The sequence below is a fragment of the Misgurnus anguillicaudatus genome, chromosome 1 (genome assembly GCF_027580225.2).
Source record: "Misgurnus anguillicaudatus chromosome 1, ASM2758022v2, whole genome shotgun sequence".
Lineage (NCBI taxonomy): Eukaryota > Metazoa > Chordata > Actinopteri > Cypriniformes > Cobitidae > Misgurnus > Misgurnus anguillicaudatus.
In genome coordinates, this window is record NC_073337.2 from 12,315,070 (window position 1) to 12,337,129 (window position 22,060).

The window sequence follows — 22,060 nt, forward strand, 5'->3', positions numbered from 1 at the left end:
TTTTCTATTGGATATATCTGCTTTACCTTCATGCCTTCATATATTCCTACACCCAATTCAGAACCTACATTCAGCAAATGAGCAGCGGCTTGTGTTACCTTCACAAAGGGGCTCTAAATCACGTTCCCGCTCATTTTCCTTCACTTCTCCCTGTAGGTGGAATGACCTTCCTATTGCAATCCGGTCATCCAAATCACTTGCAACATTCAAATGACAATTAAAAACCCATCTCTTCCAAAAATACCTGACACAGATATTAACCGCATTTCTTTCTCTTCTCCCATTTCAGTTAAAATATTTTTTTTCTCTCAACAGGTATTGTTTGGGAATAGTGAAAGCTTGTATTTGTTATAAGCAGTAAGCACCTTTTGTACTATTGCCTCCCTTTTATTGTTTCCCAATCTCTGTAAGTTGCTTTGGATAAAAGTGTCTGCTACAGTAAATGCCTAAATGTTAATGTCATCAGAAGGTTATTATAGTCTCCTGACCACATGGGGGAAGATGTTTGCACTATACCGGGGTCTCCAACCCTGCTCCTGGTGAGTTAACACCCTGCAGATTTCAGATCCAACCCCAATTGAACCCAGCTGAAGCAGCTAATCAAGGTGTTCATGGTTACTTGATAATTAGGGACAGGTATGTTGGAGTTGGGTTGAAACTGAAGACTGCAGGATGATAGCTCACCAGGAACAGAGACACCTGTACTATGCAGTTAATGTACAGAAGAGGGAATATACTTTAGCAAATCCAAACCAAGCTAAGTGTTTTATTTCCTACATGTTACAGTATTAACGAAGCTGTGTAAACTGAACAACATCATAATATGTGACTGATTCATCTGTCAAAATTGACCTTTTAGCACTTAGAGGCTCCTCAGCCTCAACCGTATTTTCCTCAGGCTGGAAGCGGAAGTCCTCAATATAAACCCCGAACCGATCATAGAGCCAGTTCTGCACCCGGAAGCACATCGTCTCTTTCTGTTGTTTGTCTGAAGAAAACAGAAAAAAGACAGACTTTAGATATACATTTTATTTTAAGGCCATAAGGTTAGAGTAACCCTCCTTTCTTAGTAACCCACCCTTACTCTGTAAATTCCACTGCCACCTAAACCTAATATCAATTTTGTTAAATAACTAAGCAATTAAAACTTTTAATCCAATTAATTACATAATGTGCCACTTAATTAGTATAATTAAATGCATTTAATCATACAGGAATATTTGCATGTAAATCCACAAATAAACAATTCCTCAAATCCATTGCACTTCGCTCATTTAAAGCCCATATAATTTAAACTTCACTTCGTATTTTCACCACATTGTACTTCTACGACACGCCAACACAACTTTTAGGCTATAAAAGAAATTGCTTAATTAAAAGGGATCAGAATACAAGAAAATGCGTATTTCTGGGCACAAGCTTTACGTACGCACAGTTGCGCAAACACAATGTCTTAGGGGCTGTCCACATGGAGACGTGTATCACTGTATACGTATACATTTTTTATCGTATTGGCGTTTCATCCACACAGATCCGGCGTTTTGGGAGACTGAAACCGCTATTTTTTGAAACCAGGTCCTAAAGTGGATAAATGTGAAATCGACACCCTTGCGGTTTCGTGTGTACAGCCAATCCGTATATTTTGTGAAGCGAAAACGTCATCACATCACGTGTCTGAAGCGTCACACGTAACAGGCGGACTACGTGATTGTCTTCGTGCTACAGAAGCTACTAAGCCTACTAGCTTTATTACAGCAAAATCTATTGCTTCTATGCAATTGTGGTGAGCAACAAGCGATAATGGACAACACCATACGTTGGTTATGCGCATGCTCAAAGTCGTCTTCTCCGTGTATAGTGTCTATCTGTGGCAGAATTACAGCGCCCCATACTGGTCCGGCATATATACTACACTGCTTTCAGTCGGTTTCAGTGGTTTCGTGTGTGCGCAGATATTTCTTGAGACGACGCCGTGTTTACGGATTATTTTTTTAGAACAAGAAAAAAAAATGATCGGATAGGGAATGCACCGCTTCGTGTGGACAAAGCCTTAAACAGCGTGTGAGCACTGCATTAAGATCCATTTTTTTATTGGTGAGGCTTGAACGCATGTAAAAAAAATACATTTTGTGACAATAATACATTTTGTAACTGGCTTGATCGAGTGCATTCAATTAGTTACAGTATTTTTATAGTACCGTACCGTACTATACGTCACACTTTTTTTCATAGTTTGGCTGGTCCTGCGACTTATTCAGGTGTGACTGATATGTCAAAATTAATTCATATTGTCGGAGCCGATGGTGTAGTGGGCAGTGCTCCGGCATATGGTGCAGTCGCACTTCGGCAACCCGAGTTCGAATCCCGCCTCGAGGTCCTTTGCCGATACTGTAACCCTTTCTCCACCCTATACTTTCCTGTCCTCTCCTATCATACTATCTATCTAATAAAGGCAAAAACAGCCCAAAAATAATAATAATTGAATTATAGTGACTAACATGAACCAAAAGAAAACAATACCGTCTTCAGCCACGAGATGGCGCTATATGTTGCTCCTGTAGCCTACCCCTGAAAAAATCTGTTAACTGAAACATTAAAGACAATGGAGAAAGACTTAACAAACAAAATGGCCACAAAAAGAATAATTATTTCTAAATAAATGCGACTTATAGTCCGGAAGATTCGGTACAGGGAAAAATAATGCATTAAAACTTTTAACAAATTATTTTTATGTTAAATTAACAGCCCTATAAATACCCCCCGACTCGTTCCTGCCCCTTACCACTATAGTAGATACCCCCAAGGTAAGGTGGGACATTTGAGATTTCCTTCTGCCTTGATTTTAAAATACATATTAGATTTACATTTATGCATTCAGCAGACGCTTTCAACCAAAGCGACTTCCAAGGCATTACAAGGTATACATATTTTTAACAGTATGTGTGTTCCCTGTGTTCGAACACATGACCTTTTGCACTGCTAACGCAATGCTATACCACTGACTGAGCTATACAGGACCACTTTAATTTTGCTTTAAGGACAAACTACTGTCTCCAGTGTATTTCTTTTTGTTATTTAATACAAGTTTTATGTAGACCTGTGCACTCCCATTCTCCCAAACTAGAGAGAGAGAGAGAAAGAGAGAGATCTTTATGCTCCACATTCTGATTTCCTGCCTCAAACAAAAGAGGTTGGTCTGGCCTAGATGGTCTACAAATTTAGACAAGTGCCTAAAATAACAACTGGAAGCTTCCTGTAGCAGAGTAATCAAAATTACAAATTAGCCTGAAGATAAAAAATTTAGGATTGTTTTTACCTGTAAAGAATACATGCAGTGCTGCCTCAGAATTTGACCGACACGAGGTAACTTAATGTTGTTTTAGCAGGTTTGGTCTCTACCCTTTGCTATAAGCTACTTTCAATCAAACTTTATAATAATAGTTGTATTTAATGATACATTGTGACACAATGTGCGTTGTATTACCTGTGCCATTGGCTGCAGGTGGCTGCTGTTTGCGTGAAGGTTGAGGTGGAGAATCTTCACACCTGCAAAAACAAGCTACCATGTTACACATTTCAGTTAATATAAAGCAGAGAGGATTCCTTAATGATTGGAATGGGTATTGAAACATATCCCACAGTGGCCTCAAAATTGTGTTGTGTTTTAAAACATTTTGAAGAACTTTACATGTCTGAGATAACATACTGTATAAGTAATATAATGGCACCTACATGTTGATCTTGCACACAATGGTAGGGTTATTACAAGAAACACCCTCCCTGCCGACCTCAGTCGAACCGTAACATGCGTTGTCAATCAAATCAATTAGATGTGGCAATGTTAGGTCAGTGGAAAGAACACATGCACAACACAGTTCGTATAGACATCGATCATTAAGGGTCATGACGGGTGGGCTGCTATTTTTAAACCTTAGCATGTGATGTTAGCAGCAAAATAAAGTGAAGGGGTGGGTCAATGAACACTGCCAAGGCACATCAACTTACCAAATACATAAAAATTGAATAATAAAAGTAATAATAATAAAACTACCAGCTTAATTTACCTTTTAATATTGCTTTACAAATGTTTGTATTTCGGGTCTATTTGGCTGTTTGCATTAAGGGCAATGGAATCAGATCGGAAATGAGACTCTCTGCAAGTATGTGAAGGCTTATAGCTACATAGCTGTTTCTAGATAATGTTACAGTGTAGTGTGAAGATGGAGAGAAGTTGAACTGTAGATATAAACAACAGGGTTTAATGATGCAAAGTCGGGAATAACATAAACAGGAAACTACAACGGAATAAGCATAACAAGGGCCAAACAAACATACAAATAAACATAAGCTATGTAAAATGCTAGCTGAAAATAAAATCTAGATGGCTATATATTCAGTACATATGATGAAACTAAACTAGAATCAGGTGAAGGATAAACAGTAACTATGGAACAAATTATAAATCAGAAGTAACTATTAAAATAGTGATAACATAACTAGAGGACTTTGGGAAAGTAGAGAACAAAGAGGCAAAATATGACAGATATATACATTGTTGCATTTAGAAATGTGTCAGAATTGTATTCATTCATATTCACTGAGCACTACAGAATAGGGATCGACCGATAGGGATTTTTTTAGTGCCGATGCCGATTTTTGTTTCATCAACCTTAACCCATTACCGATACAGGCTGCCGATTTTCTTGAGCCGATATTTGGAGCCGATACTGCTTTTGCTCACTCAATTTACATCATAAAAATTACACGATGATGCCAAATGTTACAAGTCTCAGTTTTAAAAAAGTAACATGTACAGAACTTGAAAAAATATATATTTAACAAATAGTAAAAACAGGTGAGGGTGCTATGGAACCATGAACTGCGTTCTCCACAATGACGAGGAACTATCAGCAAAGGATATTGATTTTTAGCACTTTACTACTACAAATATATGAGATGAGAAAAAAAAACCCCCGCTTTGTCCAGATATGATCAGCTGTTAGGCTGAGCTTTCGATGTTGTCATGGAAAGGTTGGTTGTTTTTAGTCACATGACCTGCAATCGCTTGCGGTTTCCAGCACTCTGTCTGTAAATAATGCTGGAAAAAATCTGTGAACACAGCAGCCACTTATTGGCCGATAATCCTGCTGAACCCCCCCCCCCCCCCCCCAAAAAAAAAACCCCAACAGAAACCATCACAGAAATGCTATTGGTTTCCATTAAAATACCATAAGGAACCATTAGCTTTTGCCATTTAAAAACCACTACAAACAATTTAATGGAGCCACCAACACATACCAGTAGAGACCCACAGAGACCATTACAGTTTCATTACAACCAATACAATTCCTATATTATTAGTGTATGTGTGCTCCCTTAGCCTCAAACGTATGACCTTTACAATGCTCAAGCAATGCTCTATCAAGTTAGTTAGTTCCTGTGCCTCTCAGCCCATGTTTCATACAGTTTTAGGGATGGCACATGCTGATGCATCTCTACTTAAGTTTGCTCACCTGGACTTCAGAACTTCGTTTATCTTCTGTTCTAGGTCAAGTCTTCTGCTGCGTTCTCTTTCCAGTTCCTGCTTAATGGTCTCCACATTGGTTTCTTCCCGTAGCTTCCGCAATTCCTCCTCTGAAAATACAAAACAAGCATGATATGATAAACCTGTTGAACGATGATATTAAAACAAATTTAGGAGCACTTCATGCACATACATGAGACATGTATGATGTGTTAAATCCATGGTATAAAAGTGTGAAAGGGAAGTTTAGTATAGACTTTGTAGTATAAAAGTACTATGTTAGAAATGTCATTAACATGTTTTTGGACCATACCTTCTTTGTTCTTCTGAATATGATGTAAATAGCATGATATATGAAAACAGTATTAATTTAATACAATACTGCATCAACGTTTACTTTATCATTGTACTGCTTTAATACTTCTTGTGGCTGTTAAAATGAATGCAATGGTAATGGCATGCGATATTTAATAATTTAACAAGGTAAATTATTTCACCAAATCTTGAAAAAGTTAATACTGTAGATGTATTCCTATGTATCTTCTTTTATACTCATCTGTTAAATTTCATTGGTACTGTATATTCACTGTGTATTGATCTGTTGTATTATCTTTGTCTCCACTCACGCTTTATTTCTAACATGAACTTGTCTAATACAGGCAAATGATGCTTAAATAAGGGCTGAATCAGCGTCAGATCACTATAAAACTCCAGCACCTGTGCCTTAATCTATAAGAGATGGTCATTTACAAGTGCTTTGTTAGATAACATGAATGTACAGATCTACAGCGCTATGTAGTCGGTCAATTTATCTATATCTTTGTTTCAAATAGCCCATGACAACCTAACAACATCAAGCCCTTATTAGTTCAATGTCTCTACTTTGGTAGAAAGACTGATGTAACTCGGACTAATTATTATAATTTACATCCACTTTGTATGATCATAAAGTCTGTAATTTGATTTAATCTTAATAGAAGAGCTTACTCCAAAACAAGAAATTGATGTCAGGAAGCACTAAACCCTAAGGATTATATGACATCTGATGTCATCGGTATGCATGACCTATCTGAGAGCCCTAGAAGGACCTATCTGAGAGGTAAGACATGATCCACAGTAGTGCCGTTCCAGAGACGCGTAGCCTTGAGGATCGACAGGAGGATGTGGTGATCATGTCAAGATGTCAATATCACATATTGAATGTGATATTTATTAGTTCTACAACTTAATTTAAACTTGTGCTTGTGGAGGACAGCATATTTTTTTCTATGTGACGCGACAGCACATGATCATTTCAAATCTGTTTACAAGACAAATGCTGTTGTTGTTTAATATAAAGTTTACATTGCGTTGTAAAAATGATGAAATTATCTTCATACATGCTAATTTCATAATGCGAACGTATTAACACAAGATTTTTATTCTGCTATAATATTTAACACTATAAACGATATGTCATTTTATATACAAACTATAATTCTATCTTGACATGCACATTAGGTTCATTTTGGTCCAATGTGATTCCCTCTCCTGCGCACAGTTGCCGTCGTCGGTCTCACTCTCAGCCTCCTTCCTATTACGAGGTAGCCTGGGTGCCAGCCGATCTTACCCCCGCCCACAAGATTTTGAAAACGGGAATATCGGTCTGGGGTTTCTCCGTTGAGGAGCTAATATGCTTGGACAAATGCTGTTCGAACCAATCAAATTGTCAGGGCGGCTTTATACGATGATGGACAGATAATCAACAGTAACGTAATGAACCACGTCACCAAAGAGCGTGTGTGTTGAATGGCTGCCGCTGTAGAGTTCAGCTGTGTGGATTCTGACATTGAGTCTGTTCTAAAAGATATCGACAGAGCATTGATTTTAAAAGAGCAACAGAGAAACGCGAGCAGGGCATTTGTTGATGTTTTTGCCGTCCTTCCTATTCGGCAAAAGTTGGTCACAACTGAAATGGCTAACGTTATCACGGCGATGCGACTCAGCGTGCACGACAAGATGGATATAATTAGCGGTCGTTGCCAGCTTCTTTTCGGAAGCCCGGAATCGTGGTTGCTGAATAAGTGGAGGGACATGCTAGGCTCCAATATTTTCAAGCCAACGTAATGGGTATCGTCGTGGATGAAGTTCACCTAACGTACAAATGGTAAGAGATAGTCTTACTCTATGACTTAGTTAATACTTCATGTTGTGATATAAACGAAATGTTGTAAACATAGTAGGTGTTGTTGTACATTCGCTAACTCAGTATAATCACAATGTTAGTGTCATTGTAGCGAAATAACTAGCAGTTTGGTCAGGCTGCAAAGACGTGATTTCAAAATACGTCACACGCTCAATGGAGCGGTATCAGACTCAAATTCTGACTAGAATTGAGTATGACAACGTCAGGCTAATTACGAGGTGTTATTGTAAAAAATGCGCTACACATGGCATTTTAAAAACCGGATGGTTTATTTATAGTTCGAATATGGATATTTCACGTCATGTTCTAATGCATATTCAAATATCGAATAAAAAGTGACAGCCCTAGGTCATTCAGAGTATCCTGGAGAGGTGGCGTCTCCAAACCCCAATGTCTCAGTACTGGGGTACCTCAAGGCTCAGTGCGTGGACCACTGCTCTTTTTAATATACAGTACATGACATCCCTGGGTTCTGTCATTCGTAAACATGGCTTTTCCTACCACTGCTATGCAGATGACAAACAACTTCACCTGCCGTTCCAGCCTGACGATCCCACGGTTTCTGCCTGAATCTCAGCAGGTCTGACTCTGAGTGACATCTCACTCTGAATGAAGGATCATCATCTCCAGCTAAACCTTGCTTAGACAGAACTGCTTGTCATACCGTCTGACCCTAAGATTCAGCACAATCTTTCAGTTCAATTAAGTTATTTGACCATTACGCCTTCCAGAACAGCCAGATACCTGGGAGTGGTCATTGATGATCAGCTCAGTTTCACGGATCATGTTGCCAGCACCGCCCGCTCTTGTAGATTTATCCTCTACAACATTAGAAAAATTAGACCTTTCCTATCTGAGAAGTCCTAGTTCAGGCTCTTGTCCTTTCCAGACTGTACTATTGCAATGCGTTATTGCCCAGACTCCCAGCCTTCACAACCTACAGATGATCCAGATGCTGCGGCAAGAGTGGTCTTCAATATGGCAAAGAGGGCGCATGTCAGTCCTTTCTTCGTCAGGTTACACTGGCTTCCTACAGCAGCTCGCATCAAATTCAAAGCTCTTCTCCTGGCCTTTAAAACCACCACTGGGTCAGCGCTTCCTTACCTTAGATTGCTTTTACAGACCTATATACCTTCTTCTGCCACAGAGCGATGGCTTGTGGTGCCGTCCCAAAAAGGGGAAAAAATCATATCACGCACGTTCTCTGGTTCTGTTCCTCATCTTTGGAATGAACTACCGATTGCGACAAGATCTGCTGACTATGTAGCAGTCTTTAAGAATCGGCTAAAAACCCATCTCTTTTGCCAACACCTCACTTGCTAATACTTTCTCTATCCTTATCTTTACACTGTCAAAAAAACTAACCCTTGGCTATGTATACAGTATTTTGTTAGACTTGATGAGACTAGCTCTAGTGCACTTATGTATTGCTGTTCTTGTGTTGCTTATTTATGTTTACATCTGTGACAATATGCTTCATCAAGATTGAATACACGCTGCATGTTTAAAAGTATAAAATGTATTTTAAAGTGTTTGCTATTGTTGTTAAACACTTAGAGTTTTGAATAATGGTTTCAATCCCCTAAACATGATGCAGTACAAAGTGAAACGTGATTGTTTGCTGTCAGATGGGCCCTGGGCTGTCCTTGGCTATTAAAAGCTGCCATGGTTGCCAGACCTTCAGTAGGATATTATTATTCACCCATCCCACCTGGTGAATGTGCCGCCACAAATAAACAAAGTCTGTGGGAAACACTGCATTCCCTAAATCAAATTCTATTTTCTATTTCATAACATCATAACTCATGACTTCCTCTGCTAATGGTTTCACCACTGTATAACAAACACAAGGACTACATATAATCTTGAAATAACTTTTCTTTTTGTAAACAAGTAGTTAGTAATCCTGCATAGTCATACATCTCACATGTAAAGCAACCAATCACAGAAGATATTTAGAAATGGCCATATGAATTTTTATCACCTTGATTGTTATCCAGTCAAGAAAAGACCAAGTGTAAATGCAGGCGGTTTTCACAACCCTTTGCTGAGCTTTCTTTTTACACACTGTGGAACTGCCATATCACTCTCTGATGGAGATTGTCAGGGTGCTCTCAATGAAGCAGCGGTAGAAACTGAATAGGATTTAAGGAGACAGATATCTTTCAGATGTCTGTCTTTCATCTCCTCAGGAAGTACAAGCGTTGTTGTACTTACCTAACCAGAAATGAGGTGTTCAGATGCTAGGACAGATATGGACACACAAGAACTTAAAGCTGAAGACACGTTCTACTTCAGTCCCATTGATGAAGTTGGCGAGTGACTGCTGCTACTAGATTTCCTAAAGTCCACAATGAGGTCTTTGGTCTTTCAGGCTTTGAGGGTGAGGTTGTTGGTGGAGGACCATGCTGACAGGTTTTGGATGTTGTAGCCTTGTAGGATGATTAGTCATTGTTACTGATCTGGCCAATCACTGTCGTGTCATCTGCATACTTAATGAAGATTTTGTATACAAAGGGGCACAGTCTGGGATGAACAGAGAGTAAAGCAATGGGCCTAGCACGCAGGCCTGAGGGACACCGGTGTTTAGGATGAGGGTTGAGGCCATGCGATTGCCCAACCTTAAAGACTGAGGTCTGTTAGACAGAATTGAGGCAAAAGTCTAGAATCAAGCTGCAAATGGATGAGCAGATACCCATGTCACCAAGCTTAGTGATTAGTTTAGTGGGAAAAATGCAGAGCTGAAGTCTATAAATAGCATTCTTAATAGAGATTCAGAATAGCACACTCAGTGTTTTAAAATAACACTATCCTTGTCTACACTGGCGTTACAGAAGAGATCTCGGTCTACACTATACACTACCATAACCACATGAAACATGATCATTCATACACACAAACAAAAATAGATGGGTGGTAGCACAAAATAACCTCATCAAAGGTTACTGTAGGTTACTGGTCTTGGAAAACTCACGCATGTGGTCTTACTGTCATTATGCATTCGTAATGTAGGAAAGTAGCCACAAGAAAAACATTGTTTTACTGCAGTCACAAAACACCATTAAAATCAGCGCAAAATCATTTAAGAGATGCTTTTTCCAAGTTAAATAATGCTGCAAATACCAGTAATATAATATGTGTAAACATTAGTAAATAGCGTTGCGTGAATCATTTAATCATTTACTCTCCTCCCATAAATGTTGTGTCTCAAAAAAGGGAAACTCCTAGAAATGCATATGCAATAAAGTCAGTTGCAAAACTAATTAGACCACACCTTTTCAGCGCTAATGATCCACTTCACGTCTTTAGTAAATCACGACCTCGTCCACTTGTGATCCAATCAACCAAAACAGATCTCAGTACCAGGTGTAATGTAAACTTAAAAATATTTAAATCAATGTTTTGAGTCTATATATTTACTCATGTGACAAGTTGCAGTGTAAGGAATAATTGACGACGGGCCGTTGACTTATTAGAAAAATAATGCACAACCAAGGTGGTGATGCGGCCACAACGCGAAGCGGAGTTATTGCCTTAAAAATCATCTGTCATGTTGTTTTTGTTAGTCCGTTATTACAGTTAACTATGGGAAGTGATATGGAACTGTAATGCGGTCAAAAGAGCTGCCTGGAACTACGTTTGCCGTGCGTTTCCCAAAAAATAATTGCACACCTCAGAACGTTCATCAGCCAATCAGATTCAAGCATTCAACTGACCCGTAGTATAATCTGCAATAACAACCAGCTGGCTGTACATTATCCTATACTCAAAACCAAATAAATATCTATATTTAGTAACAATAAAACGAGACCTCAAGAGCATGCTTTGCATTGTGAATTAAGAACCAGACAATTTAATAGTGCCGAGATCTCAGCTAATTTAGTCACTTACTGAGTTTGAGGTAGTCATTGATGTAATCTGTGGCTCCATCACCGAAGAAGTCCATCACCCCAACTTGGTCCAATACATCAAAAACGCATGCCTGGTTGCCTCTAATGATCTAACGTAGTTGCCTTTAGACATCAAAATCACTGATGATGTGTCTTAAAGCCCTAATGCTCCAAAAACTTATGGAGAGTCTTGCTTCTACTGTTATTATGCAGTAGTTGTGAACTACTCCAAATGAAATGAAATGTACACTGGGATCTAGAAGCTGGCATTCAATAAATCCTGTCCGATCTGTATTACTGTCAACTAGAAACCCCATGACCAGAACTATCAAATGCAGCTTACAGGAGCGGACTGGATCTAAACCCTCCTGGTGGATTAAGCATCTAGAGGAAAGAACTGTTCCCTAATGATTTGGGTAAAACAAAAGCTCTATTCATTTGTGAAACCATTGACCCATGGGTGTTTTGTTCAGACTCTATAAGGTCTTTTCCACAACACTGAGCAACATGCTGTTTGAAGTGGAGAACAATACAATCTATTTTACAGTATGTTTCAAAAACATACACTGATATGTAACTTGCCATAGTTATGTAACTATGTTCAGACTATTGCATGACTCGTGTTTAGTGATGTCAACAGCCAGACTGCTGGTAAAACAGATCCATTTGAATTTTTTTCCATTCAGAATTTGCATACCCAGAACTAAATAGTTTTTAAAATAAGCCACAACTTGACACCTATTCACAACTGCTGCTCAGCGGCAACTTTGTAAATCATTCGCAGTTGTGTAGAGTATTGTAACTACAGTATATATTTTTTATACAGTAGATGTATTGTATATATGGAACTCTCTTCCCCTTTATCCGGTGACCTGTATATTGTTTGTAAAGTGACCTTGGGTGTTCTGAAAGGCGCCATGAAATATTGTGCAATAAAACTTTTAGGGGTTTAGTTTCATCCAGGACGAGGCCTTAGTTATATTGGGACATTTAAAGTAGTTTTTACATAACTATATCTTGAGACAAAACAATGGCACTGATATATGTTAAGATATGTCAGTACAAGGTGTTCTTTTAAAGGCGGGTGCATGATCTCTAAAAACCAATGTTGACATTCGAAATCACCTAAACAAACACGCCCCTACCCCAATCAAATCTGGACCTTCTTTTGATAGAACCGCCCCACACATACGCAACCCAGGCAACAATGTCGGTTAGTAGACATGCCCCTTACTGCTGATTGGCTACAAGTGTGTTTTGGTACTCGGCCCGACTCTACTAGATTTCCTAAAGTCCACAATGAGCTCTTTGGTCTTTATGGCTTTGAGGGAGAGGTTGTTGGTGGAGCACCATGCTGACAGGTTTTGGATCTTGTAGTTGTTCATAATTGTTACTGATCTGACCAATCACTGTGGTGTCATCTGCATACTTAATGAAGATTTTGGAGTTATGCAGAGGGGAACAGTCAGGGGTGAACAGAGAGTAGAGCAATGGGCCTAGCACGCAACCCTGCGGGACACCGGTATTCAGGATGAGGGTATGTGATTGCCCAACCTTACAGACTGATGTACCTTTTTCAAAGTGTTTTTCAAAAATCATGCACTCCGTTTTTAATGAAGGCAGCTTAAACATGCATTTTAGGATAAACCCTGTCCGGGAAACCGCCCCATAAAGAATGATTCTGAACAGCGATCTATATCCTGCATTGGCATTAAACAGTTAAACATTTTGATATGACACACTGTGGTCTATTATTATTTGCTTAGCTTGTAAATGAGGTGGTGTAATTCTTAAATTCCAGGGAATGTCACGGAGCTCTGTATTCAAAGAATGACGGTCTTTAGGATAACTGAAGAGGATCATTTAAACTTTCTGTTCTAGACCAACATCCTGTAAGCCACTTCCTGTCTTATATCTCATCAGTCGAAAGATACACAAGCAATGAAAACATCCTGCAGATCAAAGCAACTCAGCACTATCTTTTACATCATTGGATAACTAATTATATACAGTTATATCATCAAAACCTTTCACAATATATCTAATGTAATGTAACAGTTGCTGTCAGACACCAACATCACCAATGTTCTAAAAGCTCCAATAAAAGCTTAAACCATATCTTAATTGTAGCATAATGAGCTACAACAGACTGGTAATACTGGTAATAAGGAAAATGCAAACCTTTGAAAACAGCCTTTAAAGTGAAAGATTTTCAAAACAATCCTATTATCATCTCTGTCTAAACTAAATGTGAATTTGAGAAAATTGGGACATTATGCGCAGGCTTATTATGTGTTCAGACATCGTGTGACATCACCAACTATTGGCCTGGCATGCATAATAACATGCATTAAGTAATTTTCGCTCATCGCACGATCAGGGATTGTGTATAAAACATTATCACCTGTTTCATTTTTGGCATCTTATTTTCATATAAACATTAATCTGGATCTAATTCTCAAAAAATAAGCTGCAATCAATTTAAAAAAGCAAAAAACAAAATCACAGCATTTTTACTGTTACTGTGTGAACTAATGGAACGTGCGCTGCTGCTTTATTTAGGTTTGATAAATAGTAATTCGATCGACAGGTCTTGTTCTTGGTGTATGTCCTGGACTGGATCTGGGCCTTGAGTGGTCTATTCTTGGTAGGGCTGTCACGGTTTTGAAATTTGGCGGTTAATTGTTTAATAAATCGTGACGATTATGACGATTAATTGCCTGTTTATTGCTTTGACATTTAATTCTCATACTTTTTTTGTTTATGAAATAATTTTCACAGATTGTTGTGATTATTTAAATAAAATATTTTGCTTTATCTGGCAGTAAATATTTATACACATAACACATTTTTAAAAGTAATCTGACACCGTCTCGTTTATACAGGCATTGCAGCTCCCCTTGTGTTTTTAGAGAGATGTGCAATCATCGCGGTGATCTGAAATCATCGCGATGAGGTCAAACAATTGCGATGAGATGATTATTTAATCATTGTGACAGCCCTAAGTCTTGGTTTGGGTTTTTGAGTATCTGTTGCTGATCAGGATATTAGGGACTCTTGTACTGGTATTAGTTTGGGTCTGGCAACTGGTGTTGGAGTCATATAATGTTTGACATTGGTCTAGGTCTTAGGGGGTCTGTTTAGGTATTGGTCCCAGCCTATGGTCTTTACTCCAAAAAGATAAGCCATTCAAACACTGCAGAAGATATCATTATTATAAGTTAAAATATTGCATTGTTAGCAAAATATCATATGGATTCATTCTTCTACAATCATTTAATATTTATGGTAAGATTTCAAATGCGTTTGTTTCTAGTTTTGAGAACCCATGGTTTAAATGTGGTCGGCGTATTACCGTTCTGTGATGTTTGCTGCATTTCACAGCGGTAAACCTCTCGTTCCCCTGTGAGGAAACATAAGCTTTCAGTCTCTGAGTCAGCGGTGGCTTTTCAGAGCAACAATAAACTCCTGACTGAATGCCGCTGTCGCATGGTAACCCAACTAAGAAGATATGAGTGTGGGTGTACTTAGAGTTTGGGAGGAACACGATTCGAAAAGAAATGAGTGAATTAGCATCAGATTGTTGCTTCTGTATATAGCTGTGACCCTGGCAGAACAAGGTCACTCAGGACTCGGGTAGCATTTGTCACTGGGTAAATCAAATGAGGACAATTTAACAGGCCTATTACGTGCATAAAGATGTAATGAAAGATATTTTATATACATCACTACCTGTTTTTTATCTGTGGTTTCATTCTCTTCAGTGTCTATATTTTTATATAAAGAGCTGTGGATCAATGCTGGCACACTCACTGGCCTAATTCTGTCCTGCACTTTCACTAATGTTTTCATAAGCTGTTTTCACAGCTCCTGCCAGCAGCCACACTGTCACACTAATGAGTCAGGGGTACAATGAGTCCACAAATCAACCACTGACGCTTCATCATTTAGAGTTTGTGAAGAGAAAAGTATATTCAACATTTCAGAAGAGAATTGGAGTGATGCCTGTTTGTGTCTTTCTATGATGCACCTGTTAAACAGTCTGTATTATAATATAGTGTTGTTACTACTTAAAGGAACAGTATGTAGGATTGTGGCCAAAACTGGTACTGCAATCACAAAACTTGTGGCTAAAACTGGTACTGCAATCACACAACTGGTGCCCAATACACAACATGACAACAAAACATCAGTTGAGGGCTGCAACTCCACTTTTTAAATGATAAAATCCTGGCCAGACCTCTGTTGTCAGTGATATAAGTATTTGAAATGAAAATCATTTCTTAATGTCTAGTGACATATCAGGGCCATTTTATGATTAATTGATATACATTTCTTACATACTGTTCCTTTAAAACAACTAAAATGGTCATATGCTCAAAATAAATTTAAATTTTGAGATTTAAATTCTGTTGAAGCTTTGTCACAACAATAAAATGTATATGGGTAAAAATTGGGTATTTTTCACAAACAATCACACGGCAGAAGGGTTCAGAAAGCCTCATACTGTATATGTTTGAAAGAGGGTTCTATATTATTTGTAATGATTTTATAATGGTTAGCAAAATCCTGTTTTAAGTTCATTAAGACAACTTATTACACGGCTCTCTGGAATGCTTGATTCTGATTGGTCAGTTGAGACATTTGCAGGTTCGTTCTTTTCAAATAATAACCGCTCCAAAATAATAACGCATAGCCGGTACTACTTGCACAAGTAAAATCGCTCCGCGCCAATAAAGATCAATAAAGATTACTGTCTGTTTGGCGCCATCTTGTGACAAACACTCGACAACCACGACAAGACACAGACAGCTTACTGAGACTGAACTTGACAAAAAAGAGCATGACAGCTACGAAGCCATCACACAAAAATACAGAATGGGCATTAAAACTTTTTAAAGACTGGCTAAAAGAGAAAAAATGGAGACAGACAAGTATGAAGCAGAGGATCTTAATAAGGTATTACGATCATTTTATGCATCTGTGCAAAGTTTCGCGGAAGGATAAAAATGTTAATTTAAAACAAATATGCCAATAAAACGTTTCAAATTCATATTCATGTCCAGTTTTTTTTCTTATGTGGCAAGTAGCCGTGTAATAAGCGGGATAATGTAGAGGCAGCCGGTAGTTATTGGGAAATAAGCCCCTTCAGTGTGATACGGGACCCTCCGCTTCGCGTCGGGTCCTGGTCACACTGTCGGGGCTTGTTTCCCAGTGGCTGCCGGCTGCCTCTGCATTATCCCTTACTTGAAGTCTCCTGTGATTATCTGTAGGGTGGAACAAGGAAATGAGAGAGAGAGAGAAACAGAGAGATAAATACAGCAGGAAATAGAATGGCTAATTTCAAAGCAGCGTCGTGTTAAACACAGTGACTCACAGTAAATAGAAGATAAGGAAACCTCAGCTAATGATGCGTGTCTTCAACGGGAACTGTTACATAATAATTATTCAGACAAAAAATATAAATTCTGTGTAAGAATAACTTTAAAGGTGCCATAGAATAAAAAACTGTATTTACCTAGGCATAGATGAATAATAAGCGCTCTGTACAAGGTAATGACATATCATGAGCCTCAAATGCATTTGCTTCCTCATTTTTAGGTAAACCTCGTGCACGCAAAAGACCACTGGAAAATAGGCCAATCTCAACATAACACCGACTGTGACATTACAGTCGAGATGCATGCCCCCAACATTAAATTAAGCATTCAATTAATTACAAAGTTGTTAAAATGCTAAAAACAAAGTTGTGACTGCTGAGTTAGCGCTACATGCTGGTTCATTTTTAAAGAGTGCTAACTCGATTTAAAAAGTATGACCACATAAGTCCAATTCTGGCATCTCTACACTGGCTACCAGTTAAATATGTCATACAATTTAAAATATTACTAATCCCCTACAAAGCCTTAAATGGCCTAGCACCCTCGTATATTAAATAATTATTATCAGAATACAATCCATCACGCACACTGCGATCACAAAATTCTGGCCACTTAAAGGCGCTCTAAGCGAATCTGCGAGACGTTAGTTTCTGTTGACGTTTGAATTGTTTTCAAACAGACAGAGCGTAGCTAACTCCTCCCCCTCCCTTCCGTGCTTTCATGAACGCGCCCAACCCCCACCCCCAAATCCTTTTTGTTGTTTATTGGCTGGAACGCTTTGTTTTGTTTTGTGGTGCTAGGTTTGGCCAATATGTTGTTATTGCCGTTTGTGAAGCCTGGGCTGTCTACAGAGATCGCGTTTTTTTACAGTTAGATCAGCGGACAGGCAGCAAGCAGATAGTGAGGAGATGTTTGCCGTATGTAACAAAAAATGTTTTATGGTCTTAAATGCGTCAATTCGCTTAGAGCGCCTTTAATTATCCCTAGAGTATCAAAAGTGTCTAAAGATGGTAGATCCTTTTCCTACTTGGCCCCTAAGCTCTGGAATGATTTACCAAATAATGTTCGAGTATCAGACACAGTCGATCAATTTAAGTCTAAACTTAAGACATTCTTCTTTAACAAAGCATTCACATAACTCATCTGGGTAATATACTTATGGCACAATAGTTAGCCTGTCTGGAACCAAGTTGATTTAAACCACAATACTGTATGACACTTGCATTACATGCAAATGGCCCCTACGCTTATAGGATTCTGTTTCTCTCTCCCAGTCTTGTCCTCGAATAAGACAAACAGACCCAGTTCCTGCTGCTGTGAAGGTCATCACACCACTGATCTACAGACCGTCCTTCAACGTGATGCCCAGCCGATGCCTGACCAACGACCACCGGCGGAACCAGTTTAATCCGCTTACCCACCCCGATAGTATTTATATATTTAAATATATTTGTATCTCTCTCAGGGGTTTTTCTCCTTCTAGGAGTTTTCCCCCTGGACTAGCCAGGAAGGTTTTTCTCCTAGGGGTTTTTTCATCCCCTGGAGAGTCCGCCACCTTTGGCTTAACTTACTACTTTACTGTATACGTTACATTATTACTACGCTTGCTTTTCTATGCTTTTCCTACATGTATTCATGTAAAGCTGCTTTGAAACAATTAACAATTGTGAAAAGCGCTATATAAATAAAATTGAATTGAATTGAACATGCTAATTCATGCTATGGCTTTAGGCTGAAGTTTTACTATTGACTTTACAGTTATGTTTTGCAGGTCCATACTAAAAATAAACCCACAAACTTACCACTCTGAAACGTCCATTAACAATCTCTAAACAATTAGTTGTTCCTCAAAATCTGATACAGACTCTAAAGGTCTGTTTACTAATGTGAGCTACTGGCATGAGCCAATATTATTATTCATGACCCTTCCAAATAGGACAAAAATTGTCAATGTCATTCAAAGGACAAATCCTAGGGTTGTAAATGAACATGTAAAAATGTGTTTGAATTTAATAACTTAATAAAGTTACATACCTTCTACGTAAATATCAAAATACAATTTAACATTCTATTTCAATGCATTCTTTGGCACCTTTAAATGGAGCCTATCACAATACACTGCGTAATTTAAATTGAAGCATGTCAAATCCAACATTTCTTGGCATTAGTTTGGTTTATCTGGCTACAGAGAAGGCTATGAACTTCTCATCTCTTAATCTCATTACTAAACCTTGACTGACATACTGTGACACTATGACCCAACAACACATGCACGCAAGCAAGCACACAGACACACACATTTTTTTTAAGATTTTAGTTTGTATTAGTTGGTTAACTCATGTGCTATCACATCATTTAAAAGTCTGTTTATTGGCTGTGGAGGAATTGTCACAGTAAAATTAGGAAATGTTTTGTGTTTAAAGGATCTTGGTAGTTTATCTGTTGCTGAAGTTGCACTAAGTTAAAAATTACAGCATTTCAGACAACCAGGATTAAAATATTTCCTTTTTTAATTTTGTCTTCATTTGTAATGCTTACGTATTGTTGTAGTCTGTAAGTGCACTTCCTTGCAATCTTTAGTATGGTGTACACGTTGATGATGTAATACACGTATGATTTTGTACACGTTGGTGGAGAATGTACATATATAATGTGGTTTTATAGATCTGTTATTGGAGAATGTCATTCTTGTATGACCAGAGGAAATTATACCATACCCTAGGTTTTCATGAAACGCTGCCACTGGTGTTGACCAATGAATTTGCACAAAGTCTGGCTTAAAGCCTATACGTGACCCATGTCGAATTCGTCTTAATTTTTAGCTACTGTAGAGGAAAAATGTCATGGTCTAATTTGAGGTTTAGTGATCATATTTTCTGAGAGCTGTACCTTAAGTCTTTCATAATATAAAGAATGCATGTCCATAGGAAGCACACCACTTGCACATCTGATGTTTTGGTTTAGGTTTTAAAATATGCATGTTGAATGAGTTATTAGGAGCGACAAGACATAAAAATGATCTCAATCGCGCTGATCTGACACATCCAAAGTGTGTGCAAAAGCTCTTTACTACAAATATTGATGTCCAATACCAATTTGTTGCCTGTATCTGTTTTTTATGACCCACTTACGATATCTTTTAAAAGTGACTCCGATATGAACATTTACACTGAACATTTGGCAAAATTGAAGGTAAACATACTGACTCGCTTACATTGCAGATGCGAATGCATGTATCCGATTCATATCGAGTTTTTTCCACATATAAATGAAGCCTAAAACTGATCTGAGAATATCAGAATCTATGAGTTTTTTTTCTACTTACACGTTCGTGGGTCATATCCGGTCTGTGCCACATAAGAGAGAAAACATTTTAATTGAGTCGCTTTAAACATGTAAAGTAAATGGGGCCTTGAACCGTGCGATCCCGATATACACGTATACATGATTGGTGGAAAAATTTCTGATGTGTAACATAATATAAGATATAAGATCAAACGATAAAAGAAAAAAGTGGAAAATATATTTACAAAGATTAAGTGGTGGTATTATCCCCTTCTGATATCACAGGGGAGACAAATTTCAATGAGCTATTTTTTCACATGCTTGCAGAGAATGGTTTACCAAAACTAAATTACTGGGTTGATCTTTTTCACATTTTCTAGGTTGATAGAAGCACTGGGGACCCAATTATATCACTTAAACATGAAAAAAGTCAGATTTTCATGATATGTCCCCTTTAAAGTATGGTTGTGGTAATTTTGTTTTTGAAACTTATTAAAGGTTGAACATTTTTAAATAGATTTTTATCAAAATCAACATTGCTGACAAATTCAAACAGGTGTAGCTTTTTGATTTCGGTCCGATTCTAACAAATTATACACCATTTTAAAGGTCTTTCAATAGAGGACATAACAAATAACTAACTCATTTTTTATTTTCTCATTGTGACTGAATTTTCCAGGAGGGGCACATATTAGAAACACCACATAGACGTATGAACTTGGTTTTCTTTAATCATTAAATAAAGATATCTGTAGAAAACAGGAAATTATTTTTCAAAACTATATGTAACAAGTATTATCTAAGACATTTTAAAGACTTAAACAATATACCTCTTTATAATGGCTAAACAGGGCCAATGAGGACTATTTTTCTTAGTTTCATAAAAACAATACTGAAGACCAGAGTCTGTTGGGAATCTCCTTACGACGGCACAAGTGACTTACTGTAACTGTTAATGCAGTGTTAAATTGGTCCAAGCTTCAAAGGCAGGAATACACACACACACTTAAAATAGACTATCAGTCACAAGTGGGAATTGATGTCAGCAGTGGGTCAAACCTCAGCATCTGTTCATCATACACTCCGTATACAGCATAAATTAACATAAGAACCATAAAGAGTGTGTTCATGTAGCTCAACTGATACAGCATTGCATTAACACGGCAAAGGTCATGAGTTTGATTCCCAAGGAACAAACATACAGAAAGCAAATTATTCTCAGTCATTCTGATTGACCCTTGTTATTAAAGAGTAGAAACAACAAGGCTGGGTCGCAGGCACATAAGCAGAAAGCTGTGATGAACTGGCACATTGACCTGGTCACCACTGTTGTAGCTCCTGATGATTTGTCAAATTGTGGCCCTGTGGTGGTCGCTGTGAATAATGGCGACAATCTCTACTCAACTCAGGCATCAATAAGCTTCAGATGACACGCAGCTGGATGCCAGTTGCCCAGCTGTGCACCGCTTTGGATATGCACCCCATTTCTAAGATTCAAGTTCCGAGACACAGTGGCATCACAATTTGTACTCTATCAAAATCCGATAAAACCACAGCTTTACTCCTTCAGACACGAAGCTGGTCTACATATCTCTCTATGAACTGTACCTGTGCCATCATTTGGTTGCCAGGTGCGCTCATTGCTAGGCTGGGGTGGTTATAATGTTATGGCTCATCTGTGTATAATTACCATACAATAACTATGAGACTTCAGGCTCAGGGGTCCACCGCTGTGCGGGCGCCACAACCTTTTTTTAATCACTGTGCAATGAGACCATTACTCTGCTGATTTTGG

General features: G+C 38.3%; 1 protein-coding gene across 1 annotated transcript in view; it reads right to left on the reverse strand.

The window, feature by feature from the left end:
- The window catches only part of gramd4a (GRAM domain containing 4a), a 52,806-nt gene that overhangs the window by 11,909 nt on the left and 18,837 nt on the right, over positions 1–22,060 (reverse strand). The window contains 3 exon segments of the mRNA XM_073866492.1: positions 853–988; positions 3,485–3,546; positions 5,514–5,634. Of these exon segments, the coding sequence (XP_073722593.1) occupies positions 853–988; positions 3,485–3,546; positions 5,514–5,634 (319 nt within the window).